Source organism: Cololabis saira, chromosome 1 (assembly GCF_033807715.1).
Source record: "Cololabis saira isolate AMF1-May2022 chromosome 1, fColSai1.1, whole genome shotgun sequence".
In the NCBI taxonomy this organism is placed as follows: domain Eukaryota; kingdom Metazoa; phylum Chordata; class Actinopteri; order Beloniformes; family Belonidae; genus Cololabis; species Cololabis saira.
In genome coordinates this window covers 33,090,176-33,108,932 of record NC_084587.1, presented here as the reverse complement: position 1 = coordinate 33,108,932, position 18,757 = coordinate 33,090,176, and the positions used below count along the sequence as shown (strand labels likewise).

Sequence of the window (18,757 nt, the reverse complement as noted above, 5' to 3'; positions counted from 1 at the left end):
AATGGTAATATATCTCAATCATTTACCCAACCTCAGGTGCACTACACCCCAGCAGATCAAGGTTCACTGACCATCTATCTCAAGGCCTTTAACAATCTGCATGGTCAGAACATCACCGAGCACATATTGGTGCAGCACAAGCTGCAGTCTGCTAGTCTGCATGCAGTACCGCAGGACACTTTCATCAACAAGACGGTGAGGCTGGAGGCCTCCGTCATGCCCAGATCTAATCCTCTGGAATGCATGTGGCACTTTGGTGACGGCTCTAAACCAGTGCAGACCAAAGGCACCATAGTGGACTACAAATACAGAATTCCTGGACCCTACCTTGTACAAGTATGTGCATTTCTTTTCTATTTAGATCTATTATTTGTTCTTTAATATCTTAAAATCCAAGGTACACTGACTTTTTAAGGTGCTATATGGGACGTTTGATATCTTCCCAGATTTACAACAGCTTGTCTCTCTGTTTTAGGTGAACTGCAGTAACCGGGTGAGCTGGGTGTTGGCCCAGGTGGTGGTGAGCATAGGCGTGTTGGAGTGCGAGGAGCCAGAAGTGCAGGTGGCTCAGACGCGTCTGGTCATCTGGCGCTCACAGCCCACTTTTGTGGAGGCCAGTGTGGATTTGAAAGGCTGCACACGCTACGGGGCCCAGTACCTCTGGAGGATATTCTCAGCGTCTTGTGGCGATGATGAAATAATGAAAGACGGATTGGAGACTCGGTTTTCTCCCAGCCAAGCGGTTCGCCTGCCAGTGGAGGTGGATGTGCGACGGCTCCAGCTGTCATTACCGAAGATGTCTTTGGCAGCTGGCAACTATAGCTTAGTGTTTTCTCTGTCGTACAAAAGCGTACCACTAAGGAAGGCTGCCTGTCTGCACCTCAGTGTCATGGCTGCCAAGTAAGTAGAAAGACAAAAAGCACTTTGAATCTTTTTCTTTTTCTTTTCATTATGCCCAACACCCCCTTTTAGTTTCTGTTGTAATTGGGTGTGTTTTCTGGACAAAGTAAAGCAAAAACTCACCCAAAATCTTCATCAGACTTGGCTCTGTGGCTCATATGAATCGTTTATGGGAGTAAAGACTTGGTGTATTGTGTGAAGACAGATTAAATCTTAAAGCTGAGGTAAAGGTCGAACTGTTCATATAAACAAAGCGTGTCCACAAAATGATGACAGAATGTGCCTATTTATGAATGGACAGCTACAAAAGGTTTAGTTTTAGCCTTGGAAAACATAAATGGTGGCATTTCTATGTTTAAAATGTGCACAAACCCTGGAAAAAAAGGTCGTAAGCGTCCTCTAAGAGGAAGGTCAGACGACAATGTGTTGTAAATGTCAGACGACAGTCACGCAGCTTACTGTGCAGATGATGTGCGCGTCTCATGGAGAACAGTCTATCGACCAAAGAAAAGATGATAAATTTGCATGCCTTAATTTTTTTCTGCCATGTGAATCCCTCTCTCTTGTAAGGCTGAAGCCCATTATAGAAGGAGGCACCTACCGGGTGTGGTCGAAGACGCAGGACCTGCAGCTCAGTGCAGAGCAGTCCTACGACCCCAACATGGACCCAGACAGCCAGTCTTTACTGCACTACCACTGGGAGTGTCACGGTACTTCTGAGGTAAGGGCAGGTGACAAAAAAAATTACCTTCATGTGGTATCTGTCTGCCTGTCAAAATGTGGCTTCCATTTATGACTTGACAAATAAATTGTGTTCCCTTTTACAGTAAACTAGAGCTGTCATTTACTGCACAGTGGGTAGTTTCTGCAAGCATACTCAGTGCACAGTAAATTGACCAGCGTCGAGAAAAGTCTGCTTAGAAATAAAGTGTCAAATTCTTTTACTGCACCTTCCAAAATTTGAGATCTGTGAAATCATTTTGATGATAGGGCATCTGCAGGGAAAGGTTCAGGAAATAATCTACCCTCAGAGAAACTTGACAGCATCACTGCGAAAACAAAAAATGTTTCAGATGAGTCTGGTAATGTGTCTTTTGAGTATTGAAAGTACAAGCGTGTATTGATTAAGTAATTTTCCACTCTCGCTGCTTCTGCACTCGTGCAGTAACACATAAAAAAGAACAAAGTATAACGGCAGTGGGAATGGTGTTTCCTGGCAAACGGGGTGTGTGTCTAGTTGTACAAGACGCATACTTGTGAAAACCAGATGCTAGGAGTGTGGACCCCTTTTGGAAGTTGGGGCTGCTTTGTCCAAATCCCTTTTTTAGAAGGCAAAGGCTTTTGGGTAAACTGGGGAAAGCATTGTGAAGGTCCTCACGGAGATAACGGCACAAAGATGCGGTTACTGGCAGGTATTGAAAGGGTTATGTATCTGTTTACAGATAAACTCTGCATTCCACAGCCAGTGCTTTTCTCCCCACCCTGACAATTACAGAGTCCACATCAACAAAATCCCACACACACGCATACACAAACACGCATCTGTTGATAAAGGGAATGGAAAACACTAAGTTTGAATACACTGCACTTTTGCAGAAAGACAAACTTTGGTGGGGGGGGGTGTCCGTGGTCACGTGGCTATTTTAAATAGTTTTCTGAAACCAGGAGAAAATAAGTCGGAAGATACAAATCAGACTGCATTAATTCAGACAGGGGTGATGGGTGCTGTGTGTTTCTGCTGTTTGTAGTCACCAATCTGTAGTCCTCCAATATGCAACATCCCCGTCTCCCCAGCAACAACAGACTGTAATTACTCTTGACTTTTCCAATTCAGTTGCATAGCACTACACAAAAGCTATAATGAATATTATGGATTTTTGTGGTCATGCACTTATGGTGGGAGGAAATAAATTCTTACGAAAGGAGGACACAGTTTCTAGTAAATGAATCCTCGGAGCACCTGTCAATACCTCAGAATGTTTAGTTTTTTTAGCTTTCTAATGTATTTGTTTTTATCCTCCACAAAGTGCTTTTGCGACCATCATCTGAACAGATTGACTGCATTCATGTGTGGCTCTCGTCATACTGCGCGGCTGTTCTCCAGCAACGCGTTGCAACCAGAGGATCTGGTTGCATCAGCTGCACTAAAACATTTTCCAGAGATTTCAAAATAGAGGCCCTAAATGGGGAAAAAAAACATGTACGGCGTACCCAACTGAGCAGAGGTATGATGCAGGCTGTATAATCCCATGAAGCGGGAATTTGGAATAAAAACAAAGTCAAACAAAGCAAAGGTGTGAGATTTTTGCAGGATGTGAAATCAAAATTAAATGCAGAGTTATGGAGGTGCTTTCTCAAGAAAGGAGTTCAAAATCTTGATTTATTATTTAAAAAAAAAGAGAGAGAAAAAACCTGCTCGGAAGCAGTATATTTCTTTTATCATTCATCTTAGTTGATGCCTCCGGAAACAACCGCAACTACTTTTTCTAGGTGAGCAAAGGAGTGAGAGCAAGACTAAACAGCTTGTTAGAAAACCATGAATTTGCATTAATCTTCATCACTTTCAAAGAGTCTGACTTAATTGAATACAAAAAGGGCTGTGACATTGTTGAAAATCCAAATTTGAAAAACTAATCATTTAAATTCCTAACTAAATTGATGTACTAATTGTGTTGAATTAGTGGAAGCGGAGGCTTCTTCCAGCAGATAAGCCAGCACCAGATTCAGGCGAGCATGTTTTTATTCTGGTTTTTTTTCCAAGTTCAGCGTACACAGGCTTGCAGAAGCAGATCATTCTTCCATCTGCGTCTCAGCACGATACTCCGTTTAAAAATAGGGCAACAAATCGCTACAGCAGCTCCAATCAGACTCACCATTGCTGTTTTACAAGAAAATGCTGACAGGAAATGCTGCTTGAATTTCCAGGGTCCAGAGTACTGCTCCAATCTGAACTTCGGCCTTGGCTCCAGCGGTCCTGTGCTGGGAATCTCTGGCGATGAACTTGAAGCAGGCATCGAGTACACTTTCAAATTAACCATCAGCAAAGACGGCATGGATCCGGAGTCCACCACACAGACTGTAAGTTAAGACGAACTCGTAGTCTCTTTTCAAATTTGTAGATAATAAAATAAATCTTTCCATTATTACAAAAAGTTAATAAAGACACCTCCCATACTTTATCCTGTGTGTGTGTCACAGGTGCTCGTGCAGAGTGGCGACATTCCCATGGTGTATCTGGAGTGTGTGTCCTGTAAGGCTCAGTCCATTTATGAGGTCAGCCATAACTCGTATGTTTACCTCAAAGGAAGATGCTCCAACTGCCATGGCTTTCATCGTGGGGTAGGCACGCACGCACGCACACACACACACACACACACACGCACAGGCACGCACACACACACACGCACGCACAGGCACGCACACACACACACGCACACACACACACACACACGCACAGGCACGCACACACACACACACACACACACACACACACGCACAGGCACGCACAGCCACACACGCACGCACACACACGCAGACAAAACCAAACAGGTTCAAGAACACTATTTGACAGAATGAACCTTGAGTGGGTTGAGTCAGATGTAATCTCACTGTAGTTTTGCTGGATGTGACAGCTTGAGTCAGGCAGTTTTCTTTCTGGTCCTATTCTTCCTCCTTCCTTCCTTCCTTCTTCTACTTCACATCCATTACTCAGGCCTTGCTATGGATTTTTGTGATGCCGCAGTTGTGTGTGGGTGTGAGAATGAGGTCATCTTACAAGTGGAGCCAGAGAGAATATCTTATGTCTTGACAACCATAAGGAAACAATTTTTAAAACAAAACACTTGAGTTCCTGGAGCTCCAGTCCACATATACTGTACAAGCCGACTGTCTTCAGCTGCAGCTGCAACAATCTAGGTCAGTTCTTACATTGTAGTGAGGTTTATGTTCTGTAGAAGAGGATGTTTGAAATTCCTCACATTTGCAAGTATCTGATTTCACTTATATAGAAAGAATGAGCACACTTGCAGTCAAAGAGAGAAGTGTAAAAGTTTGTTTCAGTCTCTACCGCGTAAATAATTTGTGGTAGTGGTTAAATAAGCTCTAAAAGGTACGAGATGCTTCTCATTTGAAACATTTACAACAGATGGGTGATTAGATTACCGTTCTTTAGTCTTGATCATATGTATTGCATCCTGAACTCCAAAAAGGCTGAGGAGACCGTCATTACTCTGGACTTATGGATTTTACACAGCCTGCTCCTTCGTAATAAATCTGAAAAATGTACTGAGTAAGCCCCATGTGTGAACACATCAGGTAATCCAAAACATTTGCCCGCTTCATATCCATTTCTGCCTACTCATTTGTTGATTCAGCTTCTGCAAAATTGCAGACATATTTAAATACTGAATGGACGGTTAACGTCAACATAAAAGCAGATTTCTTTGCAAATTTCTGATGTGCAAGGGACAAAAGATTTCCAAAGAGTGCTTTTTTGCATCATGTCCTGGCTCCTGTGCATTCTGCTAGCTGTGTTATACACCAAGTTTAGATTCATGGCATCAACTTTCCTGCAAGATTATTGCTTCATGGACTTTTGGAAATATATATATATAAATGTGTTAAAATGAAGGGAATAGGGTTAATTTATCAATAGTTAATTAATCAAGGACTCAACATGTTGTCCTGTCTTACTATTCCTGACAAATTGAGCTTCAACCACAGTTGTGCCATCAGTAGTAATAAACTGATCATATCCATTAAAATACACTGGTAAATTAGGTTGATAGCAATAAATGACAGCTTGTGGAAAGAATTTGAAAAATATTGTTCTAAAATTTGAAAAATTAAAAAAGTTAATTTTACTAAACTTAAGTACACAGTGACATAATGTGTTACATGTATGGATACAGTTGTGATACTAGTACTTGACTTTGAAGACTATTTTAGAATAAATTGCTAGTTTTAAGAATTCTAGTCAAAAACATTGAAACCAATTTGCATTTTTGTTTTGCATAAAATAAAATAATTTTGACTAGATTTATGGAATATGAAGCTTATTTCTAGAGGGGCTGTTTTTGCTGGCTGTCTTAAGGAGTTACGTGATCTCACTCAACTGCCTGTAAAGATGCAGAGCATGGATATTGAACCAAATACTCCTGTTATCACACAACTCTGGGATTTATACCACACCAAGATTATCTTGTCTGCCATCGAAATTAGGCTGATGTCCACTTTATTGTTTTTCAGCTCCGGCCCATATTCTCTGCATATTCTCCAGATTCTTGTGTTCACTTGAGGACTTTCAATTTAAAGGTTTTCAAAGCAAGATAAACTGCTTCAGTGTGTTGGAACACGAGCATCAATCTTAGTTTAGTTTATTTAGTTTATTTGTTTTCACATATAAAAAACATTTGTAACACAATATAAAAGTAGAAAGAAATGTGAAGGAGAAAGCCTAAAAACCCTCCAGGGGCTTGAGAAGTGGCTTTCTCCATTTACATACATCCAGAGCATAGAAAAGCAGATTTATAACAATTTATAACAATTTATAACAAATGGGGGGGGGGCAGTAAAACTAAATACAGAAACATTAAACAAAAATCAATAAAAATGATAAGATTGGGTACACCTGGTTAAGTTGGAAGACCGTATGGGAAGTATTTATTGTTTAAAAGAGTTGATTTTAGAGCTTTTTTTAATTGATTGGATGAGAATTGCCATAGGTATGAAGGTAATGCGTTGGGGGTCTGAGGGGATTAGAGCTGCGTGTTGGATAGGTATGGACTTGTGAGTTGTGATTAAAAATATTATGGAAGAAGCATCAATCTTGACTTCATGTATTAGCCAACCTAACTAGCTAGTGTGCACGCTAGATGTGCTAGCTGACCGAGATGTACTAGTCCACTGAAGTATCTAACATGACAATGTTAAGTTTTAAATTGACAAACTGTCCTTAAGAAGCATTTTTGATAACCTATAACAACCACAATTAAAGAAATAGTTTTACTTTTTAAGCAATATGTTTGTTATATATGATGCAGGACCCACCCAAAAAAGCTTAGCTTAGCTCCACATGACCACCAATGCAAAGCTCAATATTTATTTTGTTTTTGTGTCATTTTTTATTCATTGAGTGCTTGATATCCGCACTGCTTTTTATCAATCATTGTGAATCATTCACATGCCTACATGCCTTGCATCTTTCACTGCTGGGTCCAAAAAACAAACTTTTAAAACAATTCCTCATTTGACACCTCAAATAAAAAGCTTCAAAGATATCTTTGAATCCTTAAGTAGCATTGCATTTGTAAGGAAGCTGTAAAGCGCAGTGTTGGGCTACAAATGTTTCCGTCTTCTGTGCCTTTCAGCGGTGGAGTGCAATGAATCTTCGCAACAAGACTCTGGTCCTGGACTACTCCTCCACCACCACGGGAAGTGACGGCATGAATCTGGTGCTGCGAAAGGGCATCCTGAAAGATGGGGATTCCTACATTTTCACTCTGCACGTGATTGACAGCGATCTGGATGGCGAGGGCGCTGCCTCGATCACGTTGCACCATAACAATCCTCCAGAAGGTGGAGAGTGTCACCTGAGAGGGGAAGGGGAGGCGGGAACGGTGTATGGGGATGGCAGCATTGAAGGCTGGAGGATACGCTCCCTGCTGGACCACGTTCACTTTAATTGCTCAGGTGGGAGGAAAGGAGAGATATTAACTTCACTATCACACACTTGAATTCATGTTCTCAGTTTCTGTTTTTTTTTTTATGTTACTGAATCTTTCTTTCTGGTCATTGTTGTTTTTTTTCTCTCCCCCCATGTGTACTCTGTCTTCACCTCGCAGGTTATAGCGATCTGGGTGTCTCAGAAACTCCCTTTGTGTATAGCCTGCTGGTGACGCGCTGCAGGGAAGACTACTGCGAGGACCTCTGCATTTACAAAGGCAGCAGTCAGGAGTACTCTGCCTTCTTGCCACCAGGCTTCAGATCAGCTCGACACCGTGTGTCCGTGTACATCACAGTGGAGGACCACCAGGGGGCTGCCAGCCTCGCACTCAATAAGTAACTACAAATTAAATCACTCCTCTGCATTTCATTAGTTGATCAAGAACACATCCATTCACTTATTTAGCAGCAGTTAGATTTCTAAAGTTGGGTAAACTCAACATTAAATCAAAATGTTGTTTTGTGTGTGTACCCAGGACCATTGAGGTTGTGTTGCCAGATCCACCCCCAGAGTACAGCAGTCTACCTCACTGGCTGTCTGAGCTGATAGACACCAAACTCAAAAAACTGCTGGAACAGGGAGACTCCCAAAAGGTCAGAGAGTTATCGCTGGCTCTCATTACAGTCCTAAATGAGGTAAAACAGAATGAACCTTCCAACACTGGTGAATGCATTTGCTGTTCAGCTCATTTAGCATGAGACGTTTGTAACTGTATTCACTCGCCTTTAGTACGAGCGGACCAGAAAGTCATCCCGGGTGTCTCGAGATGAACGCAATTACAGAGTCAGAGTCCGCAGCAACATCACAAGAGCTCTGACTGCTCTTGACCTGACTACAGTTAGTGACATCCAACAAACCTCCGCTGCCCTGGCACAGTGCACGGTGAGCCGGATGAGAGTGAAGAGTGCTGGGAATTATGAGAGAAGTGGCAATTAAAAGAGAAACCGGAGCGAATAATCCAAACATTAGAGAAGTTGTGACTTCATTTGTGTTTTTTTTCAGGCGGTGAGTCGAGAGTTCATCTGTGAGGAGTGTCAGAACAGCACTTTAAACAAGCTGGAGTCCATGCTGGAGATTCTGCAGACAGACACCAAGCAAGGCACCGTCACGCCAACTGAAATAGCCGATAACATCCTAAACATCATGGGTAAGAGAGGTGCTGTTCTAAGCACAGGAAAGGACAAATATGTGCATCTTTCAGAACAATATTTTCAACAAATAATGCATATAGGTGTATTTACTACAATATTATGACACAGGTGAGCAAAACTACTTTTCACGCCCAGAGCACAAACAGAACACTTTCTGATGGAAGTAAATGTTGAGCAGTGACGTGTGCATATTATTACTGGCTTTCATGTTTTGAATGTACCGTGCTGTTTAATTTAATGTCTGATCTGTATCAGACATCTTGGGGAATTTCAGTGTCTTTCCTAAAAAGGATACGTAGTAAAATAATGTAAACATCGACGTACTTTTGTAAGCAACAGGGCTATTTAATGTTTTGAATTAGACATGAATTAATATTAGCTAAAATAATCCCCTTCATGCTGTTTGGAACAGGTCTTCCTCTCTTTGAGCTGCAGTTTTTCATTTGTAAACAGGTTCTTTTTGTAGGATTTTTGTAGTGATCTCCTTACTCCGTTGTTACCCAGAGGCTGTAAATTTTGCAGAGTGTAGCAAATTACTCTTTTTCCTTTGACTAACTCATAACTTCTTTCTCCAGGAGATCTGATCCATCAGGTCAGCCAGTCGGCCTCCAATTCAAACTTCCAGCCTGCCTACGTGGATTCTCCCTCCCCCTCTTCTTCCTTCTCCATTTCTCCCGGTGAAGAGCATGGAAACGCCCTGTTGGACGCCTCGCCCGCCTCACTGGAGCCACACCCTCTGCGTGTGGCGGCCAAGGCCTACAGCCTGTCGTCGGTCCTGATGCTGATCCTCATGCACGCCCGTGTGCTCAACGAGGAGCCGCTCATTCTCGGGGGGGCTGAGATCGCTGCCACAGGAAAACTAGCAGATCCTCAGAGTCTGCTCTGCTACCATGGCAACAACAGTCCAGGTTTGTTTGTGTATTTAGTCTTGCAGGAATTGACGGAAGTTATTTTCCTTTAGGTTACAGCTTTGATCGAGTTGCTCTATGAGAATTTGCGCATCATAAGCTTGGATGTGCAGAACGAGTGTATTGTGACAGCTGGCTGCAGTGATTCATCCTCCCTTCTCTCACTTTTCTCCTGCTTTTCCTGCCTCTCCAGAGTGCCAGCGGTTCTCCATCCCCCGAGCTTTCGACAAAAGTCTCGGTAAAGTTGCTTCAGGAAATAGCATCATGCAGCTACTTTTTCAGGTAACTGCAGAAAATGTCTAAAACAATGGAAACTGCTCAGCTGAGTACAAGATTCTTCTTTTGAAAATTCTCTTTCACAGCGAACCAAAGAAAACCAGTAAGGTGTCGCAGTGTCTCATTAGCCCACACTCACTGCCGCTGCATGTCTGATGAGGTCTTGTTTTATTCATTTGTATCTTTCAGGCATTCGAGTTAAAAACTTTTTTTTCACACTTCCAAACTCTTAGGCCCTTTTTCAGACACGAGGTATCTAACCTTAATGGCTTCATCAGTGTATAAAAGCAGCGGTGTTCAGCCAGTCTGTGACGTGTCTGTGAAAGTGACAGTGCCGTGGCATTTCCTTAGACAGCATGATTGCAGTTGGAGTGAAGTATATCAAGTCTTCACAGAGAAGCGACTTTCTCACAAAAACGTCTCATTAAATGCGCAATGCTTCGGTGACGGTGGATGAAAAAAAGCTAAAAATATTACTTTTCTGTGAATTTAAGTCATGCATCTGGGAATTAATTGCTCTTTTGCAACAGTATAATTTGTCATTCAGCTCAACAAAATCCTCCATCAACATGACAATATGTAAATCTGACCCCCCCGCCCTCCAAAAAACACACACACACACACAAAGACAGGGTCAGAATTCTCCCACAGCCATGTGAGAGACTGTCAGGTCATATAGGAATCAACTACTTCATGTTATTGCTACTGAAGTCGGATCTACAAGCTACTGAACATCAGTGTGACTTTTATGTTGTTGCTTGTCTGAGATTGTACTTGCCAATACCAAGGCTCACCGTGATCTTTTATCCAATCCAATCCAATCCACTTTATTTGTATAGCACATTTAAAAAACAACAAGGTTACCAAAGTGCTGTACAATGAGTAAAACAAAACATAATAAAATAGTAAAAACTAAAAACAGAGTAAAATAGATAAGAGCACATAAAAGCACGAAATAAAAACACACAAGACAGACAACAACCAGTGATTCATGAACATAAAAGACAGGACAGAGACCACACAACTCTCATGTTGGATTAAAAGCCAAAGAATAAAATTACGTTTTAAGACGAGATTTAAAAATGTCTAGTGTGGGGGCCATTATGATGTGGGGAGTTTAGGGGCTATTGCTGAAAAAGCACGGTCGCCCCTGGTTTTTTGCCTAGTTTTGGGAACGACAAGACGTAACTGAGTAGAAACCTCAAAGACCTAGAGGTCTGAGATATATTTTGGTGCCAACCCATTTAGTGACTGAAAAACAAACAATAGTATTTTAAAATTAATTCTAAAAGAGACAGGGGGCCAGTGAAGGGAGGCCAGAACGGGGGTGATGTGATCATGCTTGCTTTATGCTTTATTGTTATTACTCACTTAAAAAACCTAGGATTAAAAGAATACGTGCTAACTGTTGCACATGACTGCGTCTGAGAGAATGAGAAGGCTGCGTTTGCACAATGTTGCTGGGTTAAACCAGAGGGCTCATTCAGAGGTGAAACCTGCACATTTATTTGCTGTCAAATACAAGAAAGCAGTGCATGTCTAAGCGAAACATTGCGCTTTTCCCTCCTCCTTTTATCCAGGTTGATTCCAATCCGTTCCCTTTCAACTACGTGTCCAACTACGCTGTCTCCACTGAAGTGGCATCCATGGAGTTTCGCACTGAAAATGGCACACATATCCCAATCTCTGGATTAGATGATAGTCTGGCCATCACAGTTGCCGTTAACAACGCCAGCAGTGGAGATGCTGGTGCTGAGGACTCTGGCGCAAGGGGGGTCCCCACTGCCGGAGCCGTAAACATAAGCCACTGCGACTCCGTTGTGGTCAGGGTGAGCACAGGAAACGACAACAGGCAAGCAGGGCTGTTTGTGCAGCTCAACTTCACCACTTTGGAAGGTGAGTTCTTGGTTTAATCAGACACCCTGCATGTACAAAACAACAACATGAACCTGATGCAACAGCCATAATAATTACTTCAGAAATTGGTGTTTCTGTGTGTTAAATCATGTTGCGAAGCTTTTTTCATTTGGAAGCGTGGATAAATTGTAATATATATTTATATATATGTTGTAGCCCTTTCTTTTTAGTCGTTGTATTTGTTAATACTTTCATCATTTGTCCAGGTGGTTGTAAGGCGACATTTTCTCACACTTATCAGTAAGGAACCATTTTGCATAGTTTCCCTCCCCGTTGCTCATGTTGTAATTGCAGAAAACTGAAGGTTTATATTAGTCCCAGCCTATCCCCCCCTCCTCCCTGTGCTACCATAAGGAACAATGGAGGGTGTCCAAGAGTGTGTGGTACCGTGACGTTAGCAGTGGATCCTTAGGCCATATAAGTTGTGGGATGAGGTCTCCGTGGACTGGGCTTGGTCCCCAAGGATGCCAGCAGATCCCAACAGATTTGTGTTTTTAAGAGTTTGAGGGCAAGTCACGACTAAAGAGTCTTGAGGTTTTGTTTTTAAGCACTTCTTAATGCATTAACATGACGGCTTCACAGGACTTTATTATTATATAATTATAGAAGCATCTAGGTTGATCAATTGGGGACAGAGCACTTAACTTTAAAAGTGCTTTGGTAATTGATGACTTCATATCTATCTACACTTACTCTTTAATTGTTTTAATTGGACTTTCATGATTGCTTTGTCTCTGATCTTTTTTTCCTTGTCTTTTTTTTAACCTCTATCAGTTGTAAGAGAGAAGGATGAAAGAGAAAATGTAGAAGAGGAGCCATTCGTAACTGCTTTTCTCCACTCCCATGAGCATCCAAACGAGTTCAACTGCACGGAAAGAAAGCGCATCACACTCAGCATGACCAAGGGGGAGGATCACAAGAAATACACCTTCTTCCTGTCACCAGAGTAAGAGAGCTGTTCATCGCCTGAATTTCAGTGTCTGTTTTTCTGGCTCCGCTTTAAAACAGATGAAGTTAGGAAATGTTGAGATTTTTTTTTTTTTTTTTTTTTTTTCCCCTCTGGTCGTGTTTCTTTTCCCACAGTCACACATTTAAGAGAATCAGTATGAGAAACTACTACGGACTGTACATTGTCAGTCAGCTCAGGACTTGAGCGGAAAAAAAATTGTAAAAAAGTTAAACGTTTTGTGCTGTGGATTAGTGCAAATACTTCGGAGAACAATATTCAACTTCTACACAAGCTGATAGAAACCGTGTGCTTTTTAAATGAAAATGACACACGCCAGCATCTTGGGAGGCAGCAAGATCCTCATGAGATTTGCGAGCTCATATTCATGAGAGAATTTATTTTGCCAGGCTCCAGGCGTGTTTGAGGTGCTCTCTGCTCTTGGCAGTTGTGACTCACATTTCCGGTTTGGCTCTACTTTCATTACTTTGTTGATCTTATTGGTTGTAATTTGCTGGAAACAAAAAAAAACATCAACCAGCTTCAGTGATCACAAACTTACTCCAAAAAGATTACAGTACTTAGTAGTAAGTAAGCAACTTTATTTAAGGAGCACCTTTCACCGACACCAGTCACTAAGTGCTTTATTCAAAAAAATCAACATAAAACATCCCTTTAAAACCTGTCTGAATAAAAATGTTTTCAGCTGTTTTGTAAAAGTATTAGACGATTAGACTGAGAGAAAACTGATACTTACTGGTACTTAACAACTAAGCAGACACTCACAAACTCAACAGATTGCTCATAAAAAGATTGTTTGCGCCACCGGTAGATACACATGAGAATGGAGATAGAAGCACAAAGTACCAACTGTGAAACGGAAACACATCAGTGAGGTGGAGTAAACAAAATCTGCTTTTATGGATAGATAATAAACTGCTGGGTGGATAAAAACAGAATAAGTCAGCTCTGTTTGGATTAAAAGGACCCCACAGAGTTAATAAACGAGTGATTTGATTGCAGACGGGAGCCTAAAAGGTACATCAGCGGAAAGCATCAAGGCCAAAAAGACAATCAGGAGGAGCCTCTAATAACCTTTCTTGCTAAAATCACAAAAAGGCCTCCCAGCCCTGCCAGGGCAGCCATCTGCCGCCCAAATGTTATGCATGACTGCAGTTACTAATGGCACTCACAATTACTTAATAGAACAGATAAAATATTATGAAAAAAAACGTTATTGCAGTTGAGTGATTTTTTTTTTTTTTTTTTTTTTTTTAGACTTTACAGTGAAATTATTTTACTGGCATATCAGGGTTAAATACATGTATGCTTTGGGCACATCGTACGTTATGCATAACTTCCTCTGAAACACCAGTTTGTGTGGAGTAAGAGCCATACCTTTACGTTTAACGTGCACTTACATAGATAATGGGTTGGCGTGAGGAGTTGGACAATACAAATACGATTTTAAAAGGGCAAGCATTCTTACTCTTCCATCATGTTTTGGAAGACGCTGCTGTCAGAAAGCTCTTTAATAGACTATCGCATGTGTTGAGGGGATTAGAGAAATCACTGATGAAGAAGCAAAAGTGTTGTCAATCAAGTCAAGCCAGTTAAGTAGCTCCAAACACATTAACATTAACATGAATTAATCCACTGTCAGATTCACACATTACATAATAGACACCGTTCATTTATAGGTTTAAAGTCTTTTATCTGAGCAAACGTCAGGTAAATCCTTTAATAGTATGATTATTATGTTTTCCGTTAAGAGTAGTGGTTGGAAAATGTGTATTTTAGGATATTTACACATATAGTGGATCCGCTATTGTTTGTCATGCCCCTTGTTGCTCCTTTATAATGGCGGCAGTGTTTCCTTTCTTTATGTGCTTCATTTATTCATAATCCTCCATCAAAAGATGTTGCTCATTTGGTGATAAGTATGACGCATGCAGTTTATCCGTTGTAGAATCAGTGAGTCTGTGATCAATCTCACGGTCTCTTGAAGAAATCTGTGGACGCGCATTTACCTGGATTACTTACACTTGGCTTGACAAAGCCGCGCCTCCTGAGCCGGGTTCGGCCTTTGTGAAATGGATGAAGCCATGATGAAATAATGGAGCTATGTCAAGCCTCGATTTATCTCTTATCCTGGATTTCTGAATCCTACTTTTGTGAAACAGGCCTCTGGAGTGTTCCGGTGTGTGAACACACTACCAGGACGGAACATCGATATTAACTTGGAAAGGGTTACAAAAACTATCTCCAAATAATTTGGTCATTAACATTCTACAGTGAGAGAGATTATTCACAAGCATAAAACATAGAAAACCCTTAAATAAATGGACCTGCTAGTCCCAGCTGTTGCAGTGCTCAGAAAGAACCCCAAGAAGTACAGATAAGACCCTAACACTGAATACCTGAGGCCTGAGCGTGTTACATGTCCATGACAGTTAGGAGAGGAGGCTGCCGGTCCTTTTTTGTGCATGCATAACATGTAAGGGTTCCTCTTATGTCAGTTTATTTTAATTTTTATTTATCTTATTTTGTTTTCTTAATTTATTTTTATTTTTACATTTTTTTGTTGCAGCTGTTTTGCGTGTCCTGTATTTTAGTTTATTACTTTATTTTTCCTATTATTATTGTCTTCAGTCAGAGTTTGATTGGTAATCGGTACTTACTTTGGGACCTGTTTATAATTACGTATTTTGCAGTGTGTGTGTTTTGAGGTGTTTGTTATGTTTTGTGTCCTTATTTATTTTATTATTATTATTTTTTTTTATATATATATATTTTATTTATTTATTTATTTTTTTGTGTGTATGGTAAAATATAAAACGGGGTATTCTGTCGAACCCTTTAAAAGAAATGTTTATTGTGTAATATAATTTACATGGATTACCCAATAAAGAAACATGTTTAAATAAATAACATGTAAGCATGACTGAGTTTGGCAAAAACTAGAACGCTGCATTTTAGCAGCAACACCTCATACCGACTGTCCAGCCTGGCAGTGGAGGAACAATGATTTAAGGTTGCAGCTACAAGACAAGGGTCCTTCTATTTATTTATTCTTGTAAAGGAAGGGGTCTATTTTCACAAATCTTGTGACATAACTGTGTATATCCTAAGATTAACATTTCTTTTCTCAACCACTGTGACATGTCTGCCTTTGGTTACACAGAATCTATGACACCACTCTCGACTACTTCATCAACGTAAGCACGCCCTGCAGCCCTGGCGCTCGGCCCGTCGGTGTTCATCTGGAGGTCGGGGTGTTTGCCTCCCTGTGCCAGTACTTCAGCGAGAGTGAAAAGCAGTGGCGGACAGATGGCATGGTTCCCCTGGCAGAGACCAACTCCAGCAGAGCAGTGTGCCGCACCAGACACCTCACAGCCTTCGCTGCGGGTCTCTTCGTACCGACCAACGCTGTCAGCTTTAAAATGCCAGTCAGTATCACGTAAACCCTCACATATTGTAAATCTATACAGAATAAACAAACCCTTAACCCTTTTCGCTCCGTCTTCAGGAGCGTTTGAGTGCGCCGAGTCTGGTGGTGCTGTTGGTGTGCATATTGGGCTTGCTAAGCTACGTCGTTGCTGCGGCGATCCTGCACAAACTGGACCAGCTGGATCTGCGACGAGCCGGCGTGGTTCCGCTCTGTGGCCGAGATGGACTGTTCAAGTACGAGGTCCAGGTCAAAACTGGCTGGAGCCGGAGTGCAGGTGAGTCAGGACATGTGCATTACTAGTAACTCCACTGTATGCCGCTCATGTCCACTCAGTCCGGACGTCAGAAGATCGAAAGAAACCTGCGGGAAGGAAGCAGACACAGGACATGGATGCATTTAGTATTCAAATAAATTGACTAAATTCATTTAAATGTTCACGTTTCATGAATGGGCATTGCAAACATTCAATTTCGTATCTTGCTTTTATCTTTCCAGGCACAACGGCTCACGTGGGCATCAGTCTGTATGGAAGAGAGAGCCGCAGCGGACACCGCCATCTCGACAGCCGAGGGGCTTTCACACGTAATGCTCTTGACATCTTTCACATCGCCACGGACACCAGCCTGGGTAGCGTGTGGAAAATACGGGTTTGGCATGACAACAAAGGTAAGGACCTGCATGCGCACATTAGAGGCGGTTAGTAATGATGTGATTTAGGGATGGGCGGTATGGACTAAAATATTTATCACGATAATTTCTGGCATTTATCCCGATAACGATAAAAATGACGATAGAAAAAAATACCAATTCAACTCCACCTTTGTAACTATAAATCTATCTCGCTCTCAGATCCGCCATGTTTGTTACACAAAAACGTCATCAACGGGAATTTATTCTTTCTTTCTTTCTTTCTTTCTTTCTTTCTTTCTTTCTTTCTTTCTTTCTTTCTTTCTTTCTTTCTTTCTTTCTTTCTTTCTTTCTTTCTTTCTTTTGTGGCTCATTTCTTTCTTTCTTTCTTTCTTTCTGGCTCATTTCCTCCTTCCTTCCTCCCTTCCTTCCTTCCTTCCTTCCTTCCTTCCTTCCTTCCTTCCTTCCTTCCTTCCTTCCTTCCTTCCTTCCTTCCTTCCTTCCTTCCTTCCTTCCTTCACGTACATTGTGCGTGGATTTAACACAGAACCATAAATCAGTTTTACACAAAAACGTCATCAACGGGAATTTATCATTTTTACCGCGAGATGACAAATTCTTACCGTGGGGAATTATTTTGACGATATATCGTGAACGGTAAAATATCGCCCATTCCTAATGTGATTACAATTTTAACCAACATGTTCTCCTTTTAATTTTTTGTTGTTCTTCAGGTCTGTCTCCAGCGTGGATGCTGCAGTACGTCCTGGTCAAAGACCTGCAGACGGGAAGCAGCTACTTCTTCCTGGTTGACGAGTGGCTGTCGGTTGACTCTGAAAAAACGGATGGACGAGTGGAGATTGAAGTGGAGGCCTCAGGTAGGGATCTGGCAAAACGGCAAACAACTGCTGCCGGATGTTATCAGCTAATGCACTTCATTGCCTCTCTTTTCCTTGGGTTTCTTCAGAGGAGGCTGTGCTTCGTCGGCTGCCGCGCCTCCTGCGTTGTGAATTGCAGAGGGCGCTGTGTGAGAGTCACCTGTGGCTTTCGCTGTGGGAGAGACCCCCGCGCAGCCCCTTCACCCGCCTGCAGAGAGCCACATGCTGCGCCGTGTTACTGCAGCTCTTCCTGTTGGCCAACACTCTGTGGTACGGCACCGTGGTGGACAACAGATACAGGTATGGGAGCCAGTGTTTGTTTTTTCTGTCCTCACAAATTTCCCCTGTGCAGCGTGTAATGACTTGTTTTCTGCATTTGGGGATGTAGCCCCAGGGCTGTGTCGAGGTTGTCCTCATTAGATGGAGAGACAGTGGCAGCCGGCTTGGTGACCTGTCTGGTCGTCTACCCTCTCTACCTGCTTGTCTTCACTCTATTCAGAATGAGCCGCAGCAAGGTGCGGTAACACAAACATGCCTGAAACGAAACGAAATGTAATCAGGGTTCTACGGTTACATCTCGCACAAGCCAAAAATGAAGCTGAATATATTCCCTTGTTTTTGTGAACATTAGTGTGTAACGGTGGAGCAGGTACCACCGCAAACGGATCAGGAATCGGTGGAGATCGATGACTTCCTGGACAACTCCATGGCGGGAAGTTCCTTCCTCTTCTTTAATGGCGAGGTTAGAGCCTCTCTGGAAAACAATAAGTAAAAAAAATAAATTAAAAAAAAAGGATTTCTGTGCAATCAATAATCCATCTCTATTTCTCAGACCAACTCCGAGGAAACAAACGTGGATTTTCCTACTCCATCAATCAACAGGTAAATTACTCCACTGCTACGGTACTTGCTTCAAATTAAACATGAGCTGAGCGCAGCTGACATTTTGAGGTCGGAGAGAATAAATAAACAAGTATCC

The 18,757-nt window shown here is 41.9% G+C and overlaps 1 protein-coding gene across 1 annotated transcript in view; it reads left to right on the top strand.

Moving 5' to 3' along the window:
* pkd1a (polycystic kidney disease 1a) overlaps positions 1-18,757 on the top strand; it is a 99,689-nt gene that overhangs the window by 59,745 nt on the left and 21,187 nt on the right. Inside the window, exons 21-42 of the mRNA XM_061720665.1 lie at positions 37-336; positions 476-900; positions 1,471-1,621; positions 3,826-3,978; positions 4,099-4,239; positions 7,269-7,590; positions 7,743-7,959; positions 8,100-8,259; positions 8,354-8,506; positions 8,627-8,771; positions 9,351-9,683; positions 9,877-9,965; positions 11,540-11,855; positions 12,651-12,822; positions 16,007-16,271; positions 16,352-16,547; positions 16,769-16,939; positions 17,635-17,778; positions 17,868-18,078; positions 18,167-18,293; positions 18,410-18,520; positions 18,611-18,660. Coding sequence (XP_061576649.1) covers positions 37-336; positions 476-900; positions 1,471-1,621; positions 3,826-3,978; positions 4,099-4,239; positions 7,269-7,590; positions 7,743-7,959; positions 8,100-8,259; positions 8,354-8,506; positions 8,627-8,771; positions 9,351-9,683; positions 9,877-9,965; positions 11,540-11,855; positions 12,651-12,822; positions 16,007-16,271; positions 16,352-16,547; positions 16,769-16,939; positions 17,635-17,778; positions 17,868-18,078; positions 18,167-18,293; positions 18,410-18,520; positions 18,611-18,660 — 4,352 coding nt within the window. The remainder of the gene's footprint in view (positions 1-36; positions 337-475; positions 901-1,470; positions 1,622-3,825; positions 3,979-4,098; positions 4,240-7,268; positions 7,591-7,742; positions 7,960-8,099; positions 8,260-8,353; positions 8,507-8,626; positions 8,772-9,350; positions 9,684-9,876; positions 9,966-11,539; positions 11,856-12,650; positions 12,823-16,006; positions 16,272-16,351; positions 16,548-16,768; positions 16,940-17,634; positions 17,779-17,867; positions 18,079-18,166; positions 18,294-18,409; positions 18,521-18,610; positions 18,661-18,757) is intronic.